The sequence below is a fragment of the Gracilinanus agilis genome, chromosome 4, assembly GCF_016433145.1.
Source record: "Gracilinanus agilis isolate LMUSP501 chromosome 4, AgileGrace, whole genome shotgun sequence".
NCBI classification, from domain to species: Eukaryota; Metazoa; Chordata; class Mammalia; order Didelphimorphia; family Didelphidae; genus Gracilinanus; species Gracilinanus agilis.
Window position 1 is genome coordinate 177,274,640 of NC_058133.1, and position 13,763 is coordinate 177,288,402.

At 34.4% G+C, this 13,763-nt stretch overlaps 1 protein-coding gene across 1 annotated transcript in view; it reads left to right on the forward strand.

The window, feature by feature from the left end:
* HSF5 (heat shock transcription factor 5) overlaps positions 1-13,763 on the forward strand; it is a 37,671-nt gene that overhangs the window by 2,447 nt on the left and 21,461 nt on the right. The window contains exon 3 of the mRNA XM_044675066.1: positions 5,763-6,137. Within this exon, the coding sequence (XP_044531001.1) occupies positions 5,763-6,137 (375 nt within the window). The remainder of the gene's footprint in view (positions 1-5,762; positions 6,138-13,763) is intronic.

Sequence of the window (13,763 nt, forward strand, 5' to 3'; positions counted from 1 at the left end):
GCTACTCGGCACAATGAACCTTTCATATTCCTGTAAAAGAGAAGGTTCGTGTCAGTTGATAAATATTTTATTTTAAAGGTATTTATAATTTTAACTTCTGGCACAATTCCTGTAAGTCACAGAAGTAAGATGCAGTATCTCTAATTCTTTGACTATTGAGACAATAGGTTACAAAGCAAGATGGTCTGGGAGAGATCAACAAATTATAATAAGAACAATTCAATTTGACTTTACCTTCAACTAAAATAGTAATAGAAACTTTCAGTATAGACTTTACCTGTTGGCATTTCTGTACTTTTTAGAATTATAGGGGGAAAAAGAATATTGGAGGTAAGGCTTATGGAACTTCCCTGTGGGATTAATTAGCTTCCAAAGTGCTTCAGATTATGAAAATAGGAGGACTTGGGTTTTTTGAGATTTGAAAAATTAAATATTAGGTGGTAAATTTAATTTAGTGTTGATGGCTTCATATTTTTCTGTAAGGTGATAATTAAGTGAAGATTTAAGTGAAGAAGGTCGAAAAAGTAGCATTGGAATGGGGGCATATTCATCAGAAGGAACACAGCACACTTCTGTTGTGGTCATTGATTCTGATGAAGAAACTAAGGCATAGATTTGGCAGTATCTCAGTTTTGACACCAGCCCATCTCCAACTACTTGGTGAGCACAAGGAAAAGTGATTAGAAAATGGATCCCCTGTTGATATACACAGAAATGGGATCTAATATCTATATCCCCTTTAAGTACATTAATACTCAAGTCTTCATTCTTTTTTTCCTTTATGGCTTTTTTCCTTGCTTGTCCTTATTTAGTGAGTTTTTAAACGAAGGAAAAATACTTTTAAATCTTAATCTATTATTTAGAAAAACCACCATCTAGCAAATAATTTCACTTAGATGGTATAACAGTTCTTTAGATTAGATTTTTAAAAATTCTTACTTTTTTTTGGAGAAAAATTTATTTTCAGAATTTTCCTTTTACAGATGTGTGATATCTCCATTCAGGTATTTAGTGGCTATTGCTTATCTGGATTCTAACCTATTTCATTTCTAATTGCTAGCTGGACTATTCATATCTTAAAGTTATACAGTATGTATGGCAAGTATGGACTATGCTATAATTTTGAATCCCAGAGTAGACGATTGGAAAGGGACAACTGTTGGTGATTTTAATAGAATACAGCCCTGCTACAGGTTTGAGAATATCTAGGCATACTCCTGTTTTAATTAGTTAAGTGGGGCAGCTGGTGGTACAGTGGATAAAAAGGAAGACCTGAGTTCAAATATGGCCTCAGACACTAGCTGTGTAATCCTGACCACTTAACCTTTGTTTGCCTCAGTTTCCTTACCTCTAAAATGGAGATAATAATAGAACCAACCTTGTAGGACTGTTGTGAGGATCAAATGAGATATTTGTTAAATAAGCACTTAGTACATAATAGGCACTATATAAATGCTTATTAAAGCCTAATTTCTTTCCTAGGCTGCATTCTAAATATTATACCTTTCTCTTTTGCCTACCCTTTTTTACTATTTATAACTTTGTATCTCTGTGCATTAACTTTCTCATTTCCTGTTCTTTATTATGTATTCTGCTAGGTTTATTGTCTGACTGCTGTCATGGCCTTCCTATTTTTATCTTCTTTTTCTAAACCCAAGTCTCCCAACATAACACCTTCATTTACCATACAACCTCAAACTAGTAGAAATATGAGGGTGTAACCTTGTTTCATTTTAACATACTGTGTTTATTAGTAGTAGAGTTTTAAAATATTGATTAAAATTTCAAACCAATCTGAAAGGAAAATATTTAAAGGGTAGATTTTCCATACTCTACACCCAGAGAAATACATTTTACTTTTAGGACCAGGAATAACATGTTCTACAGATAAAAAATTTGGTATTATGGTCTATAGATTAATAAGGTCAGACTCAGATGCATTAGAAGCTAAAATTTTTATAACAATATATCTTAGAAAAGACTTCTATTTCCAGAATTCTACTTCTATTAGAAAGTCAGCCTCCCACTGCCCCATAACTATATGGATACGTGTGTGTTTGTATACATATGTGCACATATATGGCAAATGAAGAGATTGAACAGAAGAAATAACAGAGGTCTGAGACTACTTTTTGAGAAAGATCTTTTTAAAGAGAAAGAGCAAATACTTCCTCATTCTATTCTTAAGGAACATCTCTTAAGAGTTCTATTTTTGACCATCAATGTTCTGTCATATTCATATTACATATGTATAGTATAATAATATGTATATATATATAATACTCTAAATAGAACAGATTAACGGTACATAATCTGATGAAAAACCGTGTATATGATATTATGTATAATTATATATATGTGTGTATGTATACACAATAGAAATATATATATATATATATATATATATATATTCTGAAGAGGACAGAACATTGATAGAATAGAATTTTTAAGAGATGGCTCTTAGGAATGGAATGAGGAGTACTTGTTCTTTCTCTTAAAAGATCTTTCTCGAAAAGTGGTCACAGACTAATGTTATTTCTTCTGTTCAATCTCTTTGTTTGTCGTGTGTGTGTGTGTGTGTGTGTGTGTGTGTGTGTGTGTGTGTGTGTGNAATATATATGGTGTGTGTGTGTGTGTGTGTGTGTGTGTGTGTGTGTGTGTGTGTGTGTGTGTGTAGTGCCAGTTAACTTTAAAACCTCCTTAAAAAGTCCTTAATTTACTGTATTTTGTGGTCAGTGACACCTAAAATAATCAAGGTAGTCAACCTCATCATTCAGAAAACAGTTACTAACACTAGTAGGAGTCTCTTTTATGTTTTAATCTGAATCAAAAATCAGAATGAAAATGGGTCCAGAAAGCTTGGAAATTCTATAACTTGGGGAGTATACTTTGGATGTAGATGCACTATTTTATCAAGTAAAGCTGGAAGCATTGGTCAATCAAGGAAATCTCATTGAAGATAAAGGGATGACCTAAAATCTCAGAAGAGATGGTCATAGTAGCCTTATGTCATAGATTCCTAAGCTGTATATGTAGCAGACTAGTCTTAAATTGTGACAGCTTTTCATACCTGACAGTTTTTTTGTGATTTTGGTCCTGACCCATGAGGTGTTCAATTAAAGGAGAATGAACCCTCTAGAATTCAGAGTCCCAAAGCATTGCCTTCAACAGTGGGAGGTTTAATAGCTTGCCCCCAACATTCCACAGCCATATTGTTAGATATAGGACTTCCAAGGTCTTCTTGACAAACACAACAGCTTTCTTGTCACTGCCTCTCAAATGCCCAAATAAGAATGGGGGGTTGGTAAGGAAGATTTTATAGAAAGTTAAAAACTTATTTTGTTTACAGTTTTAAAAAATGTGTATATTGACTGCTTTTTTATCCTGAAAAGAGAAAAGTCACTTACTTGTAATTCTTTAAGTTTGTTAAATGTAATCTGGATCAGTTTCTTTTGAATTATGGTAATTTTACTTTTGACTTTTCAAGGAAATTAGATCTTAGGGGGTAGAGGATAATTAGTTGAACAATACCCGCAGTAGTCATTTTGCTATTATTTGCCCTCTTAATACCCAATTACCAGAGAGCTATTGTGGTATATTTGATTAAAAAAAAAAACTGATCTTAGATTCCAGTAGAGTCCTCCCATAACACTTCCATAATTGCTACAAGCCACTTAACCCTTCAGTATGCTAGACAGCTCTTTTAATATCTGAATGGGAAGCGGGGAAAACCATGTAATATGTTTTTAATAGGATATCTTCAGACAACAGAAATAATTTATATCATGTCATAAATACTTTGAAGTATTTAAATCTTATCTTTCTCTAAAACTGTAGCTTATTAAAAATGAAAAAAGAGGAAAGTCAGGTCCTTTAGGTCTTCTTTCCTACTGTCTCAGATCTCAGAAGTCTTTTAGATCATTTTATTTCTGAAGCTTTAGTGCTTTATTTGTGAATTTTTTGCTTTGTTTTTTGGTTTCATTTTTTTGGTCCAATTTCTTTTTTTTGGTTTTGTGTTCAGTTAAGTGAAAAAAAAAGAATATTTAATGGATGTAGATCATGAATATATAATTATGATAGAGACTTTAGTTACCATTTTAGCAAGTGGAAGAGTTTAGCTCATTTACAGATTAGGAAACTTAAACATCATAAAGAATTTTCCCCCAAGCAGTGGCAGCAAATAACCTCAGTGAGGAAGTTTCCTAAAACATCATCTTCCCAGATTTGCTTTGGCTTTTTTGCACATTAAATGTTCTCACTTCTCTGCCCTATTCATAATTATTTTTAAAAGCCTATTCTCCATTTTGTTAGAATAAGAGTTATTTACCTGTCAAAAACACTTAAGGTTCAGAATGTGAACAGGTATTTTATTTAGGCATTGTGGTGGATGTACAAGTATGATTTTTTTTCTCTCAAGGACTTTATGGGTCAGAGGCAGAGATGACTAATGAAACAAGTAGTACAATCAAAGAATGATAAAAAGGGTCACTGATGAGGTCTGGAGTAGTGGCAGATTTCAGTGGGAACATAGGACTTGAGCTACACATCGAGAGATGGGTAGGATTTAGAAAGGATTATGGGACTTGATTGAAGGCAGAAATGTGTGCTATATTTGTGTGACAGTGAGAAGACCTGATTGATTAAAGTGAAAAAATGTGTTGTAGAGGGGCAGCATGGTATAGAATTTGGGAAACCTAGGTTCAAATTCTTTTGCCAGTTGTGTGGTTATAGGCAAATAACTTAACTACTCTGAATCTTGGGTAACTCTCTAGGATTATACTTTATAGACAGGTTGCCATCTGTTTCAGTGGAGGAGAGTTGCCACAACCTATATGATTTGAGAAGTAAAAGGAAAAAAATTTAGGCCTTAAAAGCCCAGAGTATAGATTTGGTAGACAACAGGATGCAATTGAAGATTTCCGGGCAGAGGAATGACATGCTAAGGATGTCTAAGGAAGATAAGTGTGACATTAATCAGTGTGATGGGTTGGGGAATTAGGGTGAGGAAATGGTGAGGTGTCATGGAGGTCAGACAGGAAGTTTTTATTCATAGTAGAAATTTGAGATTAGGACTCGAAGTAAGATGGGAACAGTTAGAATGGAGAAGGGAGAGATAGGTATAAGAAATAATTTGAAGGAAGACTAGCTGCAGGGGTTAAAAATTATTAGCCTGAATTCCCTAAAAGTACAAATTTCCATGAAAACAAAACTAAAAGGAACAGAAATGGGAAAAAAAAGTAGTGTGCTAAATTCCTTTTAGGTTTACCTTTTGATTTTAATTTCTTCATTTTATTGTAGGAATTTAATTATTTTCATGACTATTACACACTTCTTGGTATCTAAGTGGCCTGAAAGAGTTACTAGATCTTCCAAAAGTATCTTAATACTCATTGTGTGTAGTTCACATACTGAGGAAAGCTGGTTATGTGAGTGAGTTAGCACAGCTGAACAATTTGTACACCAAGATCATGACCCCTTCTATGAATAACTGCTTTCAACACCAAATATTTAGCCTTTTAAGACTAGGTATCAGAATTTTTCCACAGGATGGTCTGGTAAAGTTTTAGATACTAAAGAATTCAGGTTTCTAGTTTTAGTTATGGATGATGGAATAGTTTGCTAGAACTAAAACATCTTTGTCCAAAATAATTGAGAATCACATTATGCACAGATCAATAGTAATAGAATTTGCTACCCTTACTTTACTGTATCTGCTGTTTGTCATGTAAAACTAGTAAACGTGCTCTTACTTTTTCATGCAGGACCAGTGGCCGTAGGACAGTTTCACCGGTCATTCCGGAGAGATAGTTTGTCTCCTTATTCCTACGTATCAACTTCATCCCACAACCACAGCACTTTCCCGCTGAAAGGTTTAGATCGGACCCCGATCCCTCCTAGAACGTGGCAGAACTCCCTTGGGATGCACCCAGGACAGGTGGAGACTTCCCCCACTTTCTCAGATAAAGGGGTTCCATTTCCTGTACTGCAGAGGTTTCCAACTGAGGTTACGTATACCCTCCAGCCCAGCGCCACATCTGTTCATGTTCAGCAAGGGCCTCAAACAATGGTCAGCTCCTCCCAGAAATATAGTAACTACACACCCTCAGCGCAGTACTCCCAAGCCTACTATCCAACAGGTATGAGAAGGTTCTAGCTCAGTAGCTTCCAGAAAGGTACTTTAAAAATGAGTTTTTATAGTCTTAAATGTACTTTAATCTTTGTATACTCAAGTACAAATAGTAAAGAGTATGAGGTTGTACCTAAGAAAATGTCTTTTTCTTCCAGGCATGTTTTTAATCAGCATTATTTTAAATTATTTTCTTAGAATTTTGTACAGTTTTTAGAGGCTCTTAGAGGAAGAACATACATTTTGAGTGAAACTTTTATGCACTATTAAATTGAATCCTAGGAGTCAAATTAAAACTTTGTATACTGGAACCTTGTTTATTATAATCCTGCTTGCCTCATAAATTAGGCAAGCCCCTCTTTGGACCTTAGTTTTCTTATTTATAAAATAAGGGAATTGGACTAGGTGATCTTGTGGATCTCTTCCAGTTCTTAACATTTGATATATCTTTGATGTAAGATTATATTAAAACCACATTCACTTAGTTAAGTTATTCCATATGGACCTTACCCTCATGCCCTCAAACACAGAATTTTGCTTTTAAAAATATTAAATTGGAAGTATTCAATATTTTTATGTATAGGAGTTAACTTTTGTTTCCTAAATACCTTGAGATGGGGGAAGGAAAGAGTCAGAAAATAGAGCAGAGAGATGAAAAGCCTTTGTTAGCAAAATTCAGGAGAAGTAGATGGTGGTGTATATTGACAATAAAATCACACAGTGAGTGGGGCAGGTAATATTTCTGTAGTTCCTTCCTGATTGAGAATCTTTGAGAACTGAGGAGAGTCTAGCAGTGGGAAGAGTGAGAGATTATGAAATGAACCATCTTGGAAATCTACCTGGTGAGATTTTGACATGGACTGGTAGATACTAATCTTTTGGTCAAATACTCCTGTCATAGTGGGCTTCCATATGAAAACTTTTGCCTATTTTGGAGGCTACCTTTTTGTATCTCACTAAATGTATTTTCAGTTTTGCAGACTTGATACTGACAATTTGTTTGTGTTTTGCCTTATAATACATGTAAAATACAAAATGATATACAATAATTGGAATAAGGACTTCTGAAAAACAACAGAGAGAAGGGAACTTTTTTGGCCTTTAAATAAAGAGAATATATTTTCATAGATATGTAGATCTAAAAGGATCCTCTGGAATTCATCTAGTCCATATCTCTGTCCCCAAAAAGAACTAAGCCCAGAAAGATAGCTAAAAATAAAAGGAATGCAAGGTATACATAGGAATTAAATATTTGTTGCTTTTTCCAGATGAAAGTCAGCTGTATGTTATTTGTATCATCATTTACTGTTTATTTCCGAAATTAGTATCAACTAAATGGCTACACTATCAATTTTTTTCAAACAATTTTAGACCATTGCACCTCCCTAAATGTAGTAGTGGCAATAATAATAAAGCAGAGAAGAAGGGAAGATAATGGGGGTGGTTGGAGATCTGACAAAATCTTCGAAATTTTCTTCTCTTTTAATGTCATTTAAAAACTCCCCTCTGGGGAAGATTTGGGACCTGCTGTTTTGCTTCAAATAGGATTATTTTTTTCAAGAAACAAAATATAAACACTTTAATATTAGCAAATGACTAAGTTGATATTTCTAAGTTGCAAAAGAGACCAAAATTTTTAAAACTGCAAAATGTAATTCTACTTTTGATATATAGCAGCAGACTTTCAAGCACTGATATTTACATTAGGAAGATAACTTTACAGTAATAAATATTAAGCATCCATTATGTGCCAGTCACTGTGCTGGGTTCTGGGTATAGAAGTACAAATAATCCCTCTTCATAAGGTTTGAGGATAAGTATATATACAAATAACATATAGTATAAATATAAAGTAGGACTATAAGTAAAAGTATACGCAAAGTAGTTAAATAAAGGGTAGTTTGAGGAGAGGGCAGTAGCAGTTGAGGTGATCAGAAAAGGCTTCATGTACAAGATGGGATTTGGACTGCATCTGAATGGAAGAGAGAGGCTCTCAAAGAGAGAGAAGGAAGGAATGCATTTTGTACTTCTGGGACAGGCATGGAAATCAAATAAATATCACATGAGAGGAACAGAAAAATTTGTTTTGAGTGAATCTTGGAGTGTAAGAAGAGAGAGTAATGTCCAATGAGTTTGAAAAGATGAGTTTGGTCCAGGCTGTATGGGCTTTAAAGCTAAACAGGAGTTCATATTTTATCTCAGAGTTGATAGCAAGCCCCCTGGATTTGATTGAGTTGGTCAGGTTTACACTTAAGGAATATTACTTTGGCATTAGTGTGTTGGAGGGACTGGAGTGGGGAGAACTTGAGGAGTGGGTTGCCTCTAAGGTGGCTGTTGTAATTCTAAGTGGGATCTAGGTCAATGGGGACTTGAACTAAGGTGGTAGTTGTGTGAGAAGAGACATTGCAAAGGTAGAAATGACAAGATTTTGGTAACTTACTGGAATATGTGGGGTGAGGGAGAATAATGCCAAAGTTAGGAACCTGGAAGGCTGGTGGAATCTTCAACTGAAATAGTGAAATTTGAAACAGGGAGATTTGGTGGGGTGAGGACAGAGGAAAGATAATGAGTTTACTTTACATTGTGTTGAGTTTAAGATTTGAAATATCTGACATTCATTTAGTGATGATAATAATAATAATAATAATAGCTAGCATTTGAATAGTGCTTTAAGGTTTGCTTTACAGATCTTATTTTATCCTCACAGATTATTTTTATCCCCATTTTACAGATAGGGAAACTGAGGTAGACAGGCTAAATTACTTCCCAAGATCACAACAGCTAGTAAATGTCTGAAGCCTGATTTAAATCCAAAGTCTTCTGACTCCAAATCCCGTGGTCTCTCCATTAGATACCACCTAGCAGGGGGAGCAACTAGATATATAGATATTGGATTTAACTGCATAGAAATAAAATGGTTAAACCCTTAGAAGTTGATGAGCATGGGTTATTTGTGTCATTGACTCCCTTTGGCATTCTGGAATCTTTGAATGGACCCTTTCTTAGAATGATGTTTTTAAATGCATAAAATAAAATATATAGGACAACAAAGGAAACTTAGTCATATTAAAATAGTTACCAAAATTTAAAAACAGACAATTTCACAGAGCTCAGATTAAGAACCACTAGTATGTGGGGAGGAAGACCAAGAACGTTGGGGAACATCCACAGGGAATCTTACATAGATGATGATCTGGCAAAGGGAACTTTCAGGAGTGAACAGGGAGAAGTTGAAAACAGAGAGAAATTTGGTATAAGGAAAGCCTGGAGAAGAGTATCCAGGAGGAGTAATGAGAAGCCAGATTTTAGAAAGTTGAAGAATGAGGGAGAGAAGTAAAGACAGTAATAGAAGATTTTTTCTAAAGAATTTAGCTGATAATAGGAAGGGGTATATAGTTTGATAGGATGGATAATAGGGTTTTAATGAAGTTTAAGGATAAGGGAAATTTAGATTTGTTTAAAGGCATTAAGGTAGGAACCAATCGATAGGGCGAAGTTAAAGATGAGGATATACTGTTCTGGAGAAGAGAGAAGGGAATGGTATTAATATGTAGAGGGGTTGGTCTTGGTAAGGAGAAGGGCCATTTCTTTGTGGGAGGGGTAGATAGGAGAAGTTAGGCGATGATATAGAGAGACTTTGAGAGGTAAAAGAATGGAAGAGCTCATGTTGAATGGCCATAGTTTTGTCAGTAAATTAAGAGATAGTGACCTCCTTGGAGTGAATGAAAAGAAAGTAGAGTGTGTGAGAGGCTTGAAGATGGATATGGAAAGATTTTAAATTTGGGGGGAAGTGAGGTTAAGGGTATCAATTAAAGGGGAATAAAAAGACTACCTTGTTCCAAAGAACACCTAGTTTAGGCTGGATAGCATGATTTTGTAATATACCCACATTTAGTACAGTTAGATGTACATATGTGTATACATGTGCACACACGTGTATACTCAATTTATAGACTGCTCCTTTCTTTCCTTATACTGCTGGGGGTTTCTCTTCCCCTTTCCTCTCTCCATTATAGACATTACCAGTGCCCCAATATGAGCTCCAGTTACTTCTCATCTACACTGGTACTGGAAGGGTGGGAGTCAAAAGGGAAGGGAAGAAGAGGTAGGTGAAAAAACTTGCATCTAGCTGATGGTACTATTTTCTCCTCTACCTCTCTTTGGTTATACCACCCACCTTATTAATGAGTTAGAAAAAGAAGGATAAGGGGAACTGAGGGGAGAAAAAAGAAGGGGGGCCCTATTGAATACCTTTCCACCTCTTAGACCCTGCCCTAGGAACTTCTGGAGTTCCTGTCCCTCACCTTCCCCACACTTAGCCTTTATCCTGCTGAAACCCAGTACTATTAGTGTCTTGGAACTCCAAGAGTGTTTATATATTTTTTCTGCTCATTAATATAATTGTGTCCGACAGATTGGGAGAAGGGGATAGCAGGAGCAGTAGAAATAAATTCTTAGTATCCTAAATTGAAATTCTAAAGGAGTTTAACCATTTAGAAACATTGTTATACATGGTGGTTAGATTATGAGTTCCAATAGTGCAATTAAGCTACATTATGGATTGAATTCACTTTAGTGGCTTGAACTACAAATCTAGTCAGGTATAACATTGTTCTTAGAGCAAAATATGCTCTGGTTCAAATAACTGATTTGTAAAAAAAACCCACCATTTAAAGATGGAAGCTACCTTCATATGTATATTATCTACTAGGAGAATATTCCAAGTAATCTTGATGACCAAGTTTTGAAAATCGAGTTCAGGTTTAGGATAATTTTTGAAGATTAATTAGCTAGGATATGAATCTTTAAATTGAAAATTGGTGCTGAAAGTAAAGAAGACAATAAAAAGGATAAGTAATAAATGATGATTTGATAATATATAGTGTCTCTTAAAACTTAAAAAAAATAGAGTAGGTATTTTTATGGATTATGTGTTTTGTTTTGTTTTTTTGCACAGATTGGTTCAATGTCTGGTTTTCCATCTTTTACATATAATTACATTTCTTAGGATTATAAAAAATAAAAATGCTCGCAATGCTTGTGAAAACCCTTAAAAATAAAACACTATAAAAGTTATTGTGAGATGAATATTAGTTATGTGAAAATGCTTTGAAAAATATGGAGTACTCTAGATAGAATCTGAAATTGTTAAATTAAAATAGCTACTGATATGTGAAGATATCTTTCATAAAAGTATTCTATTTTATCACAGTGAAATAGCATCCCAGATGAGGATGGTGGCCATTGCTTATAATTCCAGATGCTAGGGAGGCTGAGGCTGGTTGATCTCTTGAGCTTAGGAGTTCTATGCCATTTGGGCTATGCCAATTGGGTGTCTGAATGAAGTTTAGCATTAATATGGCCAAGCCTCTTAGAATGGGAAGGGTGTTGAGGACTAGGTTGCCTACTGAGGAAGTCAGACATAGGTCAAATATGGAACAGGTCAAAGCTGTCATGCCATTTAGAAGTGGGATTAGGCCCTGCACTCCTGCCCAAGCAAAATAGGGAGAACCCAGTCTTAGGAAAGAAAGACTTTTCCAAATATTGCAAAAATCAAAAACCATTTAACAGGTAAACAAACATTTAGTTCTTAGCTCTTTAGATTATTATGCCAAGTGCTAGAACTACAAGTAAATTTCCTGATATTGTGTGTCATGGAGGTAGGTGTATTTATATTCTTCTCAAATATTTATTCATCATTTATTCAATTCAGTTCTCTCATTGTTGGTGAGTTCACAAATGAAATAAGTTTCCAGACAATAAATCATACTTGAGAAATGCTTACAGATTAACCTTAATTTTTTCCAAATGGCTGTGAGACCTGTCACTTATATTAAAAGGTAGGTATCGTATTCAGTCATTAAAGGAAGTAATGCATGAGGAATATGTCATGTATGTTGGGGTAATTTTAAGTTGGATTTTCTCCCCTCCCCCCATGTTTTTCTTAATTGGCTTAGCCTATTCCTATAGCTTCATATATCTGTGTGTTCTCATATGTATGTATGCACACATATATGCATACATATATTCCTGTTTTATTTCCTTTTTGAAGGGAAAGTGTTATAGATTCTAAGGTAATAGGTGTGTTTTTTTCCCTTTATATTCTTGTTGGACTGCAATTCAAGTTTGGTTTTCTGATTATGTTCTTTCCCTTTTGGACCTTGTTGTCTTTTTCCTCTTACTCTTTTTTATCCTTAAAACTTTATTTTTTTGTCTCCTATCCCCTGGAGATATTGAACACATGCATGCCTGGATATACTGTCATACTCTTAAAATGGTAAAGGTTGCAAAACTGAATTTCAACAATTTTTTTTCTTTTTGTACAGGCAAGTTTTCAAATCAGTTTAGGTATTAGTGAGTTGCTCTCTAGCTTGAAAATCTTGAATTATTAAATTACAAATTAGAGATCTAAGTGCTGAGTTTTTACTAGTGCTTTTATAATCATGTATCATTTGTTATTTGAGTTTTACTGAAAAGTCTTGTTTTGAAAATACAAATCTATGTCTTTTAGATAGCTAATAGAAAGAAAATCTTATGTAATTTAATTTTTAGTGCTTTAGCTTCCTTACTTGTAAACTTGGTGAGTTGGACTAATTAATTTTTTAAAATTTTCTATTGAAAAGAGATTTATTGATGTATTTTGTATCTACAGTATTTTAATTTCCAAATATATTTTCTTCTACTCCTTTGATCCCCAGAAAACTATATCTTATAACAAATAATAAGAAAAAATAAGAAAAAAGCCTCTTGGCAAAATTAATACTTCACAACCTATGCCACATCCCCACCGGTATTCTCCACTTCTTTTTTTAAAATTAACTATTAATTTAGAATATTTTTCCATTGAGTACATGATTCATGCTCTTTCCCTCCCCCCTCCCAGAGCTGACAAGCTATTCTACTGGGTTATTATATATGTATCATTGTTCAAGACCTGTTTCCATATTATTAATATTTGCAATAGAGTGATCATTTAAAGTCAAAATCCCCAATCATATCCCCATTGAACTATGTGATCAATCATATGTTTTTCTTCAGCATTTCTGCTCCCACAGTTCTTCCTTTGAACGTGGATAGCATTCTTTCTCATAAGTTTCTCAGAATTGTCCTGGATCATTGCATTGCTGCTAGTACAGAAGTCCATTACATTCGATTGTGCCACAGTGTTTCAGTCTCTGTGTACAATGTTCTCCTGATCCTGCTCATTTCACTCTGCAGCAATTCCTGGAGGTCTTTCCATGGACTAATTAATTTTTAAGATCTCTAGTTATAAAACTTTTTAAAAATGAAATTGAGGCTGTAACTACAATAAAACCTATCATTCTCATCTTTGACTCCATCTATTCCTGCCACAAGGGGGAGACACTTGAGTTGAGCTGCATCTATGGTTCTTTCCCCATGATACTAGTAGAGACAGACCTTCTTTATTTCTATCTTCTAACCATTCATCCCTAGACTACTACTTTTTATTTCTATCTCATTGAATTTGTTTTCTATAAAATCCATACTTTATGATTACGTAAAGGTAAATATTAACGTAGCTTTTTAGGTTTTTGTATATTTTAAAAATTGAACATCTGTTGATCTTAGAATTACAGAGTTGGAAGGGACCTCAGAAGTCATTAGTTAAATTGAT